Genomic DNA, 17,774 nt, shown 5'->3' on the forward strand with positions numbered 1-17,774 from the left:
GGGTTCTTGCGGCTAATTTGCACACGATCACAAATGATTTGTAATTATTTTTTCCGAACCCCCAAGAGATAAAAAAAAAAAAAATTGGGGCCTGCAGCTGAATCTAGTAGATGACACCTGCATTACACTAAATGATCTCTCTTAGAATTTCATCACAGGGATGAATAAATAACTAAACCCCTGATGTCAGTTAGACTATTATTTCTCACTAAGAGATACGTCCTCTTCTCTGCCATCCATTGATGTCTTCGTTTCTTCCTCACGTCAGTCTTTCACCCATATTTTCCCCATCCACTTCAAGATCTTTGTGATTGGGTGCAGCCGACATTAAAGGCGAGTCGAGACTGACTGATCAACCAATCACCTTGCATCATAAACAACAACTTAATATTGTTTATAGATCGGCCTGTCAGTCGCGGTGTTGATGCTCTCCAACACTGCCTTTCTTTTGTATTGTCAGTCAGTCTGGTTATGTGCTTTATGTTCTGTCCACCAGAGGGCGCTCTCTCTCTCTGTCTCTGTCCCCCCAGGCATGATGCTGACCTCATGGTACACCTCATCAGGCTGGGGGCTGCTCTGCAAGGCCAGGATGGAGGAGCACTGAGGATCCAACAGGTACTGTATGGGGTGGAGAGGGGAGAGGAGCGGAGACTTTGGTCACACTAAAGGCATCAGCTTGAAAACCGAATTAGTGTGCTCGCATACTCCCTTAATTAAAAGATATTCACTTAAAAAATTGGAACAAAAACACCAATAGTACTGTTTGTCTATCTAAATAGAATTCTAGAATTAATAGACAGAATGAATCTAATATAACTCAAGAAATCTAACATTCATTTTGACATTTTTTTTTGCAGAAGAGATCTTAGTCACGCAATTTTACATCTAAGATCTTTGGTGCAGAATTTCTCAAGTGAAAAAATGTGCATGATTTGTCTCTTGTTGAAAGACAATAAACACTTAATTTAAGAATCCCTACTGTTGACCAATCACAGACAAGGTGTGTAGGCTACCAACTTCGGCTTGCCTCAAGAAAAAAATGCTGTGCGCACAAAGAGCCAAAGAAACAACAACTCTTGACGAAGACTAAACCGAACGAAAAAGTCACAAAATGTTGTCATAATATATGCACGAACTGTTCTGAACTGTTTCGGATGGGAAGCAGGCGGACGCCTTAAAGGCCTTTAAAAGTAATCTCTTTAAAGGCCTTTCAGACTAATCTCAATTAACCAAAAACCTTGTGAAATTTGGTCATATTTTATTTATTTAACGAGGCAAGTCAAGTAAGAACAATTCTTATTTACAATGACGGCCTACCATAAGGCAAAAGGCCTCCTGCGGGGACGGGGGGTGGGATTAAATATAGGACAAAACACACATCACGACAACAGAGCTACACTACATAAAGAGAGACCTAAAGACAACAACATGGTAGCAACAACACAGAGTACAAACATTATTGGGCACAGACAACAGCGCAAAGGGCAAGAAGGTAGAGACAACAATACATCACACAAGCAGCCACAACTGTCAGTAAGAGTGTCCATGATTAAGTCTTTGAATGAGGAGATTGAGATAAAACTGTCCAGTTTGAGTGTTTGTTGCAGCTCGTTCCAGTCGCTAGCTGCAGCGATCTGAAAAGACGATCGGCCCAAGGATGTGTGCACTTTGGGGACTTTTAACAGAATGTGTCTGGTGTAACAGTTTAACTTTCATCCGTCCCCTCGCCCCAACCCGGGCTCGCACCCTCTGCACACACATCGTTACCCATCGCGCCACAAACGCCGCGACAGCACTTGCAGAGCAAGGGGAACAACTACTTTAAGGTCTCAGAGCAAGTGACTTCACCGATTGAAACGCTATTAGCGCGCACCACTGCTAACTAGCTAGCCATTTCACATCCTTTACACTGGCAGAACAGATGCACATTTATGTTTAAGCAGTCTGTCCACAAGAGATTAGACTAAAACCATTCATCATTATGCAAAGATATAACAGGACACACTGATTACATGGAACTCAGCCAAAGACAGAGCCTCATTGACAGTCCCCCCCCCTAAACAGCAGCATGAACATGTCATTTATGGGTTTGCAAAAGAACAACTGATACAGTTACTACACACAAAGAAACACACAGTGTATTATTCATTAAAACACACTGATCATGCGCCATACTGACCACTGTGAAATGTCCAGGCAGCTTGACCTTGGGTCTGAGGAAGCTGACCACCCTGTAGCAGTGCCAGAATGCTAGAACCACCAGGGGCACTGACACAGCCATCACCACAAACATCCCCAGGGCCATCACCCAGGGCCTGTCCTTGCCTGCAGACGGTTTGGGGTTGGGGAAAGTGGACACCGGGGACGAAGAATTGAGTTGAGCAAGAGTAGACTTGTACACGGAGAATCATTGAAGGCAACAATCTAATACTCATAATTTGTGTTTTTAACAGATGTAAAAACAAGGGGAGGACAAGAAAGAGAGAGAGATGGCGCTCACCCTTAGCGGTGCTCTCACACGTAACGTTGCTGGGCTGGCTTTGTTTGAAGAACCTTTCGGTTACCACCCAGACCTGAAAACAGTACCTGGTCCATTGCTCCAGCTCCAACACCACTTCATGCAGTTGGATGCCATTCATCCGTTTGACCTGCAGGGGGTGATAGAGGAGAATTAAGGAAGCAGTGAGCGCCACGCAATGAGTATGTTTTACATACATTGTAATTCTTTCATGTTAAACTGATTGGCAGCCGGGCACATTATGCAATAGTCATGTAAACACCTTACTCTGATTATCTTAAACATCGGCGTACGGTCAAAATTAAAGTAAGCATTCGCCGATTTAAACATCTGTTTTTTTCTGAGCCATCTTTTAAATGATTAGGACATGTAAAATCGGCGATCCAGCAGTGTAATTGATCTGCGCACGGGGCTAGCACCAACCGAGCCGTCCTCCCTCAGCGCGATTTAAGTGAGTTCGGGAACAACTGAATGTATGTGTGTCTCAGAAGTAGCTTTCACATACAGTAGTACAAACTTCGGTAACACTTCCTTTGAAAAGGGATCTTTACTACACCGCAATCAACCATGCATTTACACTGTAACAACTATTAGAGTTAACAATAACAACCCCGAGTAGTAGTTGCAGTATGTAATTACAGATGTGTACCAATGAATGGTTGTTACCATGCTTGTTTCAAATGGGCAGGTTTCCCACTAAATTCACCAACTTTGTGTGTTTTCCCTTCTTATCAGCTGCATACAAGCTACAACAGTCACAAAGGTTGTGACCCCTCGTCGGTGTGCCACCACATTCACCAACGCAGTGTTGTGTTTCTTCTCAGCTGCATCTGATTCAGCAACAACTGTCACAAAGGTTGTGACCCCTCGTCGGTGTGCCACCACATTCACCAACGCAGTGTTGTGTTTCTTCTCAGAATCATACAGTTATAACTGTCACAAAGGTTGTGACCCCTCGTCGGTGTGCCACCACATTCACCAACGCAGTGTTGTGTTTCTTCTCAGAATCATACAGTTATAACTGTCACAAAGGTTGTGACCCCTCGTCGGTGTGCCACCACATTCACCAACGCAGTGTTGTGTTTCTTCTCAGAATCATACAGTTATAACTGTCACAAAGGTTGTGACCCCTCGTCGGTGTGCCACCACATTCACCAACGCAGTGTTGTGTTTCTTCTCAGAATCATACAGTTATAACTGTCACAAAGGTTGTGACCCCTCGTCGGTGTGCCACCACATTCACCAACGCAGTGTTGTGTTTCTTCTCAGAATCATACAGTTATAACTGTCACAAAGGTTGTGACCCCTCGTCGGTGTGCCACCACATTCACCAACGCAGTGTTGTGTTTCTTCTCAGCTGCATCTGATTCAGCAACAACTGTCACAAAGGTTGTGACCCCTCGTCGGTGTGCCACCACATTCACCAACGCAGTGTTGTGTTTCTTCTCAGAATCATACAGTTATAACTGTCACAAAAGTTGTGAACCCTCGTCGGTGTGCCACCACATTCACCAACGCAGTGTTGTGTTTCTTCTCAGAATCATACAGTTATAACTGTCACAAAGGTTGTGACCCCTCGTCGGTGTGCCACCACATTCACCAACGCAGTGTTGTGTTTCTTCTCAGAATCATACAGTTATAACTGTCACAAAAGTTGTGAACCCTCGTCGGTGTGCTGGATGCCTGAGAAACTGCAGTAATAACTGCAGTCGACTGTGGTATTTTGGGCACATTAATTGCAGAACAACTGCAGTTACACTGCAAAAGTACTGCAGTAAAAAAGTTATTTATTTATTTTGGAGCGTACTGCACTATAACTGCCTTTATACTGCAGTGTACTGCGGTGATACTGCACTATAACTGCCTTTATACTGCAGTGTACTGTGGTGATACTGCACTATAACTGCCTTGATACTGCAGTGTACTGCGGTGATACTGCACTATAACTGCCTTTATACTGCAGTGTACTGCGGTGATACTGCACTATAACTGCCTTTATACTGCAGTGTACTGCGGTGATACTGCACTATAACTGCCTTTATACTGCAGTGTACTGCGGTGATACTGCACTATAACTGCCTTTATACTGCAGTGTACTGCGGTGATACTGCACTATAACTGCCTTTATACTGCAGTGTACTGCGGTGATACTGCACTATAACTGCCTTTATACTGCAGTGTACTGCGGTGATACTGCACTATAACTGCCTTTATACTGCAGTGTACTGTGGTGATACTGCACTATAACTGCCTTTATACTGCAGTGTACTGTGGTGATACTGCACTATAACTGCCTTTATACTGCAGTATAACTGCCTTTATACTGCAGTGTACTGCGGTGATACTGCACTATAACTGCCTTTATACTGCAGTGTACTGTGGTGATACTGCACTATAACTGCCTTGATACTGCAGTGTACTGCGGTGATACTGCACTATAACTGCCTTTATACTGCAGTGTACTGCGGTGATACTGCACTATAACTGCCTTTATACTGCAGTGTACTGCGGTGATACTGCACTATAACTGCCTTTATACTGCAGTGTACTGCGGTGATACTGCACTATAACTGCCTTTATACTGCAGTGTACTGCGGTGATACTGCACTATAACTGCCTTTATACTGCAGTGTACTGCGGTGATACTACACTATAACTACCTTTATACTGCAGTGTACTGCGGTGATACTGCACTATAACTGCCTTTATACTGCAGTGTACTGTGGTGATAAAGCTTACTGTGGTAAAGCTTCCCGGAAGTTTCACTTCACAACAAGGTACAGAGATGAAGTGAATTCTGGAATTAAACTTGCGGAAGCTTTAAAATGGAGGGCCAGATTGTCCGTATGGATCATGTACTGTAGTTAGTTACATTACATTAGTTACAAGTAAGTACACCTCAAGATACACTTCATTTGAACTAACTCCTAGTAATTACATTGTACTTAGGCAAACATTTAAATATAATATGCTTTGAAACAGGGTATTTATCCTCATCTGGGATGACCAAGTTAACCCAGATTGGTACATTTTATTTTGGCGGCAACCACTAGCAATAACATTGAGTGGAGATATATTTACAACAGTGCACTTTCATGGCTAAGTAATCAGAGCCTATTGAATAAAAAAATATATTGGGACACCCAGCGCACCGACGAGGGGTCACAACCTTTGTGACAGTTGTAACTGTACGCAGCTGATAAGAAACTAAACACTAAGTTGGCGAATGTATTGGGCAACCTGCCCTTTTATCACAAGCATGGAAAACAAGCATTCATTGTTACACCTTTTTTTTGTAATTACAGACCACAATTACTGCCATGTGGTTGTTACAGTGAATTACAATACTTGTTAAAGTGTAATTACACACACTGTAATAAGGACCACTAATAGGAACCACTAATAAGGACCACTAATAAGGACCACTGTAATAAGGACCACTGTAATAAGGACCACTGTAATAAGAATCACTAATAAGGACCACTAATAAGGACCACTAATAAGAACCACTAATAAGGACCACTGTAATAAGGACCACTGTAATAAGGACCACTGTAATAAGAATCACTAATAAGGGCCACTGTAATAAGGACCACTGTAATAAGGACCACCAATAAGAACCACTAATAAGGACCACCAATAAGAACCACTAATAAGGACCACTGTAATAAGGACCACTAATAAGGACCACTGTAATAAGGACCACTGTAATAAGGACCACTAATAAGGACCACTGTAATAAGGCCCACTAATAAGGCCCACTAATAAGGCCCACTAATAAGGCCCACTAATACGGGCCACTAATAAGGGCCACCAATAAGGACCACTAATAAGGACCACTAATAAGGACCACTAATAAGAACCACCAATAAGAACCACTAATAAGGCCCACTAATGAGGACCACTGTAATAAGGACCACTGTAATAAGGACCACTGTAATAAGGCCCACTAATAAGGCCCACTAATAAGGCCCACTAATAAGGACCACCAATAAGAACCACTAATAAGGCCCACTAATAAGGACCACTAATAAGGACCACTAATAAGGACCCCTGTAATAAGGCCCACTAATAAGGCCCCCCATTTAAAATGAAAAGCGTTAAGCCAAACTTTATACGTCCAAACTCAAATATACTTCCCAAAAATAAACAGATTGCTGTGGTATAATATTATTTCCATTGCCGATTTCCTGCATTTATCAGAGTGCCATCCGGTAGTCTGATTTCAGATGTATCCATGTTAAAAGTGGATTATTAGGGGAATCATTCTTCTTGCAAAGGATGTAAACGTTTTATATCAAACTATTATATTAATCTATCTACAATAATCCCATTATATATTAATCTATCTACAATAATCCCATTATATATTAATCTATCTACAATAATCCCATTATATATTAATCTATCTACAATAATCCCATTATATATTAATCTATCTACAATAATCTCATTATATATGAATCTATCTACAATAATCCCATTATATATGAATCTATCTACAATAATCCCATTATATATTAATCTATCTATAATAATCCCATTATATATTAATCTATCTACAATAATCCCATTATATATTAATCTATCTACAATAATCCCATTATATATTAATCTATCTACAATAATCCCATTATATATTAATCTATCTACAATAATCCCATTATATATTAATCTATCTACAATAATCATTATATATTAATCTATCTATATATTATATATTAATCTATCTACAATAATCCCATTATATATTAATCTATCTACAATAATCCCATTATATATTAATCTATCTACAATAATCCCATTATATATTAATCTATCTACAATAATCCCATTATATATTAATCTATCTACAATAATCCCATTATATATTAATCTATCTACAATAATCCCATTATATATTAATCTATCTACAATAATCTCATTATATATGAATCTATCTACAATAATCCCATTATATATGAATCTATCTACAATAATCCCATTATATATGAATCTATCTACAATAATCCCATTATATATGAATCTATCTACAATAATCCCATTATATATGAATCTATCTACAATAATCCCATTATATATGAATCTATCTACAATAATCCCATTATATATGAATCTATCTACAATAATCCCATTATATATTAATCTATCTACAATAATCCCATTATATATTAATCTATCTACAATAATCCCATTATATATGAATCTATCTACAATAATCCCATTATATATGAATCTATCTACAATAATCCCATGATATATGAATCTATCTACAATAATCCCATTATATATGAATCTATCTACAATAATCCCATTATATATGAATCTATCTACAATAATCCCATTATATATGAATCTATCTACAATAATCCCATTATATATGAATCTATCTACAATAATCCCATTATATATTAATCTATCTACAATAATCCCATTATATATTAATCTATCTACAATAATCCCATTATATATTAATCTATCTACAATAATCCCATTATATATTAATCTATCTACAATAATCCCATTATATATTAATCTATCTACAATAATCCCATTATATATATTAATCTATCTACAATAATCCCATTATATATTAATCTATCTACAATAATCCCATTATATATTAATCTATCTACAATAATCCCATTATATATTAATCTATCTACAATAATCCCATTATATATTAATCTATCTACAATAATCCCATTATATATTAATCTATCTACAATAATCCCATTATATATTAATCTATCTACAATAATCCCATTATATATTAATCTATCTACAATAATCCCATTATATATTAATCTATCTACAATAATCCCATTATATATTAATCTATCTACAATAATCCCATTATATATTAATCTATCTACAATAATCCCATTATATATTAATCTATCTACAATAATCCCATTATATATTAATCTATCTACAATAATCCCATTATATATTAATCTATCTACAATAATCCCATTATATATTAATCTATCTACAATAATCCCATTATATATTAATCTATCTACAATAATCCCATTATATATTAATCTATCTACAATAATCCCATTATATATTAATCTATCTACAATAATCTCATTATATATTAATCTATCTACAATAATCCCATTATATATTAATCTATCTATAATAATCCCATTATATATTAATCTATCTACAATAATCCCATTATATATTTATCTACAATAATCTCATTATATATTAATCTATCAACAATAATACCATTATATATTAATCTATCTACAATAATCTCATTATATATTAATCTATCTACAATAATCTCATTATATATTAATCTATCTACAATAATCCCATTATATATTAATCTATCTACAATAATCCCATTATATATTAATCTATCTACAATAATCTCATTATATATTAATCTATCTACAATAATCTCATTATATATTAATCTATCTACAATAATCCCATTATTGTGTGCATGTAACCGTACTCAATGTGTCACCAGATGATCACCCCTACGGTTATCAAGTTCACCATTGGCAGATGGAAAGTAGTTTATGTGCTCAGACCCTAAACCTGCATCTCATACTCCTTATTGGCTACTGTCACTATGACATCAGATGTGAAAGGTCAGGCAAACTGCTATACTTTGTTTCGCCATTCCTCAGATCCCCTGGTTGTAGGCAGTGGACATTACACTCCAAATGTATAATCCCAGATGGAAAGTAAAATGGCCACCATACCTTCTTCTCCTGGCCCTCCTTCCAGTAGGTGATGTTAAAGGTTGCATGATTGTAGATCTCTTTAAACTCAGAGATCCTGAGCACTGGGTCTTCGATGCTCACTTCAATGTTCGCACCACTGGAGACTAGAGTCACACTGGGAGGGCCTAAAGTGGCTGTGGAGAGAGACAGAGAGACATGGGAAAGAAAGTGATGACCTCTCAGGGGTAAAGAAATGACATGGCACCTGCTAGCGGATCACCATAGTCCATTAAAGAGCAAAAGCTGTCAGGCTCCAGTCTGTAATGATACACTCTGCTTTGCCCTAACCTCTGGTTAAACAGTACCTGTTATTACACTTTCATACCCATCTCTAGTGCACGGCAAAAAAAACTACTATGAAATGCCCATGTATGTCTTAGGGATAGGTTATGAATGTGTTATGAAATCCTTATGTAGATTGAAGTTACAGATGGGTAACTAGGAACTCACTGTGTTCATCCATGACAAACTCCTTAGTCTCCACCCAGTGAGATGTCTCTCCCTCTCGTTCTGCCCTCACTTGGAAAGTGTACACTCCAAATTTGTTTAGATGACTGGTGAAGTCACAGCATAGGGCAGTTGTGTCCAAACATACGACCCGGTAGCTGTTCCTGATGCTCTTCCTGTGTTCAAAACAAGACACCCCTGTATTGTTATTGCGGTAGACGGCAGGGTAGCCTAGTGGTTAGAGCGTTGGACTAGTAACCAGCAGGTAGCCTAGTGGTTAGAGCGTTGGACTAGTAACCAGCAGGTAGCCTAGTGGTTAGAGCGTTGGACTAGTGACCAGCAGGTAGCCTAGTGGTTAGAGCGCTGGACTAGTGACCAGCAGGTAGCCTAGTGGTTAGAGCGTTGGACTAGTGACCAGCAGGTAGCCTAGTGGTTAGAGCGTTGGACTAGTGACCAGCAGGTAGCCTAGTGGTTAGAGCGTTAGACTAGTAACCAGCAGGTAGCCTAGTGGTTAGAGCGTTGGACTAGTAACCAGCAGGTAGCCTAGTGGTTAGAGCGTTAGACTAGTAACCAGCAGGTAGCCTAGTGGTTAGAGCGTTAGACTAGTGACCAGCAGGTAGCCTAGTGGTTAGAGCGTTAGACTAGTGACCAGCAGGTAGCCTAGTGGTTAGAGCGTTGGACTAGTAACCAGCAGGTAGCCTAGTGGTTAGAGCGTTGGACGAGTAACCAGCAGGTAGCCTAGTGGTTAGAGCGTTGGACGAGTAACCAGCAGGTAGCCTAGTGGTTAGAGCGTTGGACTAGTAACCAACAGGTAGCCTAGTGGTTAGAGCGTTGGACTAGTAACCAGCAGGTAGCCTAGTGGTTAGAGCGTTGGACTAGTAACCAGCAGGTAGCCTAGTGGTTAGAGCGTTGGACTAGTAACCAGCAGGTAGCCTAGTGGTTAGAGCGTTGGACTAGTAACCAGCAGGTAGCCTAGTGGTTAGAGCGTTGGACTAGTAACCAGCAGGTAGCCTAGTGGTTAGAGCGTTGGACTAGTAACCGAAAGGTTGCAAGAACGAATCCCCGAGTTGACAAGGTACAAATCTGTCGTTCTGCCCCTGAACAGGCAGTTAACCCACTGTTCCTAGGCTGTCATTGAAAATAAGAATTTGTTCTAAACTGACTTGCCTAGTAAAATAAAGGTAAAAAATGTTTTAAAGACTATTGTTACCAGTGTTTGTAAGCTGTTTGTTTGTCCAGTGTTTGTACACTGTTTGTGTGCCTGAAACCAGTTCTGACAAGTAATTGTGTAAAAAAAAAAAGTGAAATAGTTGCACCTATTCCTTATAGATATAGTGAGTGTATGTTGATGTGTGTGTGTGTGAGGGTGTGTGTGTGAGGGTGTGTGTGTGAGGGTGTATGACACAGATTCTTCTGGGGACGACAACTTGTGGGTGTGTCATTTCTCCTCTTTCCCAGCACCCATAAGCAGGAAGTGTGCCATATTTAAATGTTCACCCTCACTTGGTTGTGTTGTTTGGTTCTGTTCATATTACCACTTGTATTCTGATCTGTAGGTGAGGTTTCCCATGTGGTTCTGAGGGGGATCCCACTCCAACACTAGTCCCATGTTGATGGAGGTAATTCTGATGTTACTGGGACTTGGAAGTTCAGCTGACACTGCTGGAAAAGCACAGTTATACACAGTTGAACATACTGACAAATACACATCATTCAGGGGGATTACAGGCTTTAGATACACAAGGGTATTGAGTCAGATGAGGAACATTTTATTTTATATATATTGGCCGATTTAAAGAGTTTTTTTTTAAGTTTTTTTTTTTAGAGAGAAATTAAGCCCATTGCACTTCCTCGAGATGACCACATATGGTATGTGGGTAAAACCTTAAGCCATTTGTGTATGTATATATTTAGCCTACATCATCAGTATGTCAATCTAACAGAGAGACCAACATGCGACGTGTTTCCATTGGTCCCCACTCTAGTGACAGTAAAAGTAGATTATGGAATGTATAAATGCTAAATAAATGTAGCCTATAAAAAAAGACTGTGAAATGATCACGAAATATCAACAACAACAACAAAAAGTTCGTAAACCAGTCGTGATATTGAATGGTTTAAAACAGTCATCTACAATCAAAGCCAATCGATTGACAACACGTTGGTAGACTCTGCTGTGGTAAAGTCGAAAGAGAAATACTGACCTGTCATTCCAGGTAAAGTTAAGCATAATAGTTTGACAAACGAGATAGTAAACACCGTAGATTGCATGTTGCCCAAGAGATGTTCTGTGTAGTCCAGCGACACTGAAATGTTCTGCTATATTTGCTTCAGGCCGCTCTTGAGAGTTTATTGTGTACTTTCTGAAAGGGCGGAGAATTGCGGGGAAGCGAAACCAAGCTGAGTGATATAAATACAGAAGAAGCCCGGGCAGGTTTCCATTGAACCACGTTTAGTCGATGTCGGAAAAAACCTTTAGGCTTGTTTTTAGCTTAATGGAAACGGCAGATATAATATTCATTTTCAAAAGATCGACAAAATGTGTATCCGTTCGACAGGGGTGGATCTTTATTTTGTCTTACTTTATTGCGACAAATTATGATTGAATGAGCAGTGTTTTTCGAGTAAATGATTGCCTAATACGTTCGATAGAAAACAGGGCACGTGATGTTTCGCCATAACTATATAGTTTCACTCCACATTTCATCCTAAATGCCTACTGCTTGTCAAGTAAATTTTCTAATATAAAAATGATATTTATTTGTCAAGTATTGTTCTGACTTGCAAGATTGCCTGAACTGCTGCTTCACCTTGCTTCTTTGTAACGTTACATTCGTTACTTTGATTTCTGAGTCAAAACGGAAAAAGGCTCATTTATTGTTCCCGAATTTGAAAAACGGAAATCGACATTGTTTGTCATTTATGGTGTCAGAATTAGACAGGGAATAATGGGAAACAAACAACAATATTTATTAAATTTATATTTCCGTTTTGTTCCTACCAAGAAGTACAGAATATTCTGTACTTCTTGGTAGGAATATAGAATATTCCTGGTGCTTTAGGAGTGTTTTCAGCCTGGGTTACCAGCACAAAGAAAGGAGTCGACTGTGTGAGTGTGACAGGAAATCAAAATACTCATCTTATTTTAAAGACAGGCTCCTGAAAGAGGGACATTTCTTTTTTTGCTGAGTTTATATATACAGTTGAAGTCGGAAGTTTACAGACACTGAAGTTGGAGTCATTAAAACTTTTTTTTTTTTCAACCACTCCACAAATTTCTTGTTAACAAACTATATTTTGGCAAGTCGATTAGGACATCAACTTTGTGCGTGACACAAGTAATTTTTCCAACAATTGTTTACAGACAGATTATTTCACTTATGATTCACTGTATCACAATTCCAGTGGGTCAGAAGTTTACATACACTAAGTTGACTGTGCCTTTAAACAGTTTAGAAAATTCCAGAAAATTATGTAATGGCTTTAGAACATTCTGATAGGCTAATTGACATCATTTTAAAAATAGAATTATTTGGCCATAATGACCATCGTTATGTTTGGAGGAAAAAGGGGGACGCTTGCAAGCCGAAGAACACCAAGCCAACCGTGAAGCACGGGGGTGGAAGCACCATTTTGTGAGGGTGCTTTGCTGCAGGAGAGACTGGGGCTCTTCACAAAATAGATGGCTTCATGAGGAAAGAAAATGATGTGGATATTTTGATGCAACATCTCAAGACATCATTCAGGAAGTTAAAGCTTGGTCACAAATGGGTCTTCCAAATGGACAATGACCCCAAGCATACTTCCAAATTTGTTGCAAAATGTCTTAAGGACAAAGTTAATAAATTGGAATGGCCATCACAAAGCCCTGGGCAGAACTGAAAAAGCATGTGCGAGCAAGGAGGCCTAGAAACCTGACTCAGTTACACCAGCTCTGTCAGGAGGAATGGGCCAAAATTCACCCAACCTGAAACATTTGACCCAAGTTAAACAATTTAAAGGCAATGCTACCAAATAGTAATTGAGTGTATGTAAACTTCTGACCCACTGGGAATGTGATGAAAGAAATAAAAGCTGAAATGATTCTCTCCACTATTATTCTGATATTTCACATTCTTAATATAAAGTGGTGATCCTAACTGACCTAAGACAGGGAATTTTTACTAGGATTAAATGTCAGGAATTGTGAAAAACTGAGTTTAAATGTATTTGGCTAAGGTGTATGTAAACTTCCGACTTCAACTGTATATCATCTCTCAGTATGTGATCACACATTTTGGTACTTGTTTCTCTACGTTAATAATCTTGATTTATGTTCAACCAAATAGAGAAATGAGCCGGATGAGGCACAAGTTCGGATTTGAGGAGATTTTTCGAGAAAGCTATCGCACAGCATTACACTTTCAATTTGTAGCTGTAAGTGATATTTCTTTCCATTTCCCCAGTATAGTGAAGGGCGACTCTGGCAGCACCGGAGTGAAGGGCGACTCTGGCAGCACCGGAGTGAAGGGGCAGCACCTGAAGCAGCACACCGGAGTGAAGGGCGACTCTGGCAGCACCGGAGTGAAGGGCGACTCTGGCAGCACCGGAGTGAAGGGCAGCACCGGAGTGAAGGGCGACTCTGGCAGCACCGGAGTGAAGGGCGACTCTGGCAGCTACTGACTGACGGGCGGCTCTGGCGGCTCCGGACAGGCGGGAGAACCTGGAGGGAGGAGACGGAGAGACAGCCTGGTGCGTGGTGCTGCCACAGGACCCACCAGGCTGGGGAGACCTACAGGAGGCCTGGTGCGTGGAGGAGGCACCAGATGGACCGGGCTGTGGGGGAGCACTGGAGCTCTGGTGCGCAGCCTTGGCACCACTCCCCAGGCTGGATGACCACTTTAGCCCGGACCCTCCAGAGTGCAGGCACAGGTTGAACCGGGCTGTTGGTAAGCACTGGAGATCGAGTGCATACCACTCGCACCTCTCCCTTAGGCTCAATGCCCACATTCGCCCGGCACGTGCAGAGTGCAGGCATAGGGCGTTGAGCCCTCTCCCCCTGAACCTGTGGGTTACAGATGAGCCCTCTCCCCTGAACCTGTGGGTTAGAGATGAGCCCTCTCCCCCTGTGGGTTAGAGATGAGCCCCCTCCCCTGAACCTGTGGGTTAGAGATGAGCCCCTTCCCCCTGAACCTGTGGGTTAGAGATGAGCCCTCTCCCCCTGAACCTGTGAGATGAGCCCCCTCCCCTGTGGGCTAGAGATGAGCCCCCTCCCCTGTGGGTTAGAGATGAGCCCCCTCCCGCTGTGGGTTAGAAATGAGCCCCCTCCCCTGTTGGTTAGAGATGAGCCCCCTCCCCTGAACCTGTGGGTTAGAGATGAGCCCACTCCCCTGAACCTGTGGGTTAGAGATTAGCCCCCTCCCCTGAACCTGTGGGTTAGAGATTAGCCCCCTCCCCCTGAACCTGTGGGTTAGAGATGAGCCCCCTCCCCCTGAGGGTTAGAGATGAGCCCCCTCCCCCTGAGGTTTAGAGATGAGCCCCCTCCCCTGAGGTTTAGAGATGAGTCCCCTCCCCTGAGGTTTAGAGATGAGCCCCCTCCCCTGAGGGTTAGAGATGAGCCCCCTCCCCTGAGGGTTAGAGATGAGCCCCCTCCCCTGAGGGTTAGAGATGAGCCCCCTGAGGGTTAGAGATGAGCCCCCTCCTCCTGAGGGTTAGTGATGAGCCCCCTCCCCTGAGGGTTAGAGATGAGCCCCCTCCCCCTGAGGGTTAGAGATGAGCCCCCTCCCCCTGAGGGTTAGAGATGAGCCCCCTCCCCCTGAGGGTTAGAGATGAGCCCCCTCCCCTGAGGGTTAGAGATGAGCCCCCTCCCCTGAGGGTTAGAGATGAGCCCCCTCCCCTGAGGGTTAGAGATGAGCCCCCTCCCCTGAGAGTTAGAGATGAGCCCCCTCCCCTGAGGGTTAGAGATGAGCCCCCTCCCCCTGAGGGTTAGAGATGAGCCCCCTCCCCTGAGGGTTAGAGATGAGCCCCCTCCCCTGAGGGTTAGAGATGAGCCCCCTCCCCTGAGGGTTAGAGATGAGCCCCCTCCCCCTGAGGGTTAGAGATGAGCCCCCTCCCCCTGAGGGTTAGAGATGTGCCCCCTCCCCTGAGGGTTAGAGATGTGCCCCCTCCCCTGAGGGTTAGAGATGAGCCCCCTCCCCCTGAGGGTTAGAGATGAGCCCCCTCCCCTGTGGGTTAGAGATTAGCCCCCTCCCCCTGAACTTGTGGTGGTGTAATTCTTAGAGCGAGAGGTGAGTTTCCTTGAACACAAACAGTGTGTGTTCTGGTGAGAGGAAGTAGTCGGAAAAAAACACACGTATCTACATCTGCAGTACGAGGTAAAGAACCCCTCAGAGAGGAAAAATGTGCCGGATGTAATTATTATATTAGACTAAATACTGATCTACTTTGTCATCCTCAGTCCTGGTGTTATTGTCAGGTTCTATTCAAAAGAAAATGTGAGTGGGTTTGGACCAGATTCTCAGAACTTGCTTTCTTTTCTAGGTATATGTACCTTTTGACGCATCTCTACACTGTAAAACAACAACAACCTCCAAATGATGTAGATCCAGTGCATTCGGAAAGTATTCAGACCCCTTCTTCACGTTACAGCCCTTACATGGATTAAATCACTTTTTTCCCCTTTCTCTCTATTTCTACCAATGGTGTGCCTGTCCTAGACTACAGTGAGTCAGTCTTTTGCCTTTACCATGTAACCAGCTGAAATGAAAGCACTTACTCAGCAGCTACACGAGAAGGATCGAATAAGGAAAGCAGTTAACTCAGCAGCTACACAAGAAGGATAGAACAAGGAAAGCACTTACTCAGCAGCTACACGAGAAGGATTGAAAAAGGAAAGCACTTACTCAGCAGCTACACGAGAAGGATAGAACAAGGAAAGCACTTACTCAGCAGCTACACTAGAAGGATAGAACAAGGAAAGCACTTACTCAGCAGCTACACTAGAAGGATAGAACAAGGAAAGCACTTACTCAGCAGCTACACTAGAAGGATAGAACAAGGAAAGCACTTACTCAGCAGCTACACTAGAAGGATAGAACAAGGAAAGCAGTTAACTCAGCAGCTACACTAGAAGGATAGAACAAGGAAAGCATGGGACTGAAGAGTAAGAGTGTACCTGAGGCTCTGAACTGTGAAGTGGGTGTTGGCAGGAGTCCCTGAACAGGGCAGTCAGGTCAGAGTGTGCTCAAGGTTGAAGGAGACAATGGACACGTTGCTAAAGACTGGGGGCAGGCACACCACTGAAACATATAGACATATAGAGAGAGAGGGAGGGAGACGCAGACAAAAAAAATATAAAATGATAAGACAGTCACAGAACAGGACAGCCAGAGAGACAGGTATTAAACAGGACACCAGCCAGAAAGACAGGTATTAAACAGGACACCAGCCAGAAAGACAGGTATTAAACAGGACACCAGCCAGAGACAGGTATTAAACAGGACACCGGCCAGAAAGACCGGTATTAAACAGGACACCAGCCAGAGAGACAGGTATTAAACAGGACACCAGCCAGAGAGACAGGTATTAAACAGGACACCAGCCAGAGAGACAGGTATTAAACAGGACACCAGCCAGAGAGACAGGTATTAAACAGGACACCAGCCAGAGAGACAGGTATTAAACAGGACACCAGCCAGAGAGACAGGTATTAAACAGGACACCAGCCAGAGAGACAGGTATTAAACAGGACACCAGCCACAGGTATTAAACAGGACACCAGCCAGAGAGACAGGTATTAAACAGGACACCAGCCAGAGAGACAGGTATTAAACAGGACACCAGCCAGAGAGACAGGTATTAAACAGGACACCAGCCAGGACACCAGCCAGAGACAGGTATTAAACAGGACACCAGCCAGAGACAGGTATTAAACAGGACACCAGCCAGAGAGAGGTATTAAACAGGACACCAGCCAGAGAGACAGGTATTAAACAGGACACCAGCCAGAGACAGGTATTAAACAGGACACCAGCCAGAGAAACAGGACAGCCAGAGGGTATTAAACAGGACACCAGCCAGAG

The 17,774-nt window shown here is 41.8% G+C and overlaps 1 protein-coding gene across 1 annotated transcript; it reads right to left on the minus strand.

The window, feature by feature from the left end:
• Positions 1-316: 316 nt before the first annotated feature.
• LOC112243261 (interleukin-10 receptor subunit beta) lies at positions 317-12,365 on the minus strand. Its single transcript, XM_024411095.2, has 7 exons — positions 11,919-12,365; positions 11,250-11,376; positions 9,718-9,890; positions 9,247-9,401; positions 2,501-2,648; positions 2,180-2,325; positions 317-618 (listed from the first exon to the last, which is right to left on the minus strand). Exons 1-7 carry the CDS (start codon positions 11,983-11,985, stop codon positions 457-459), a joined length of 978 nt encoding a protein of 325 aa, XP_024266863.1. The 5' UTR covers positions 11,986-12,365; the 3' UTR covers positions 317-456.
• Positions 12,366-17,774: the final 5,409 nt, after the last annotated feature.

This window comes from Oncorhynchus tshawytscha, linkage group LG03 (assembly GCF_018296145.1).
Source record: "Oncorhynchus tshawytscha isolate Ot180627B linkage group LG03, Otsh_v2.0, whole genome shotgun sequence".
Classification (NCBI taxonomy): domain Eukaryota; kingdom Metazoa; phylum Chordata; class Actinopteri; order Salmoniformes; family Salmonidae; genus Oncorhynchus; species Oncorhynchus tshawytscha.

Bases quoted from the DNA above. Each gene is read 5' to 3' on its own strand.
- LOC112243261 (XM_024411095.2), bottom strand. From the start codon at position 11,985: ATGCAATCTACGGTGTTTACTATCTCGTTTGTCAAACTATTATGCTTA. The intron at 11,377-11,918 runs GTCAGTATTTCT...GTGCTTTTCCAG, and splicing joins AACTTTACCTGGAATGACAG to CAGTGTCAGCTGAACTTCCA. The intron at 2,649-9,246 runs GTATGGTGGCCA...CACCCCCTGCAG, and splicing joins AGGAGGGCCAGGAGAAGAAG to GTCAAACGGATGAATGGCAT.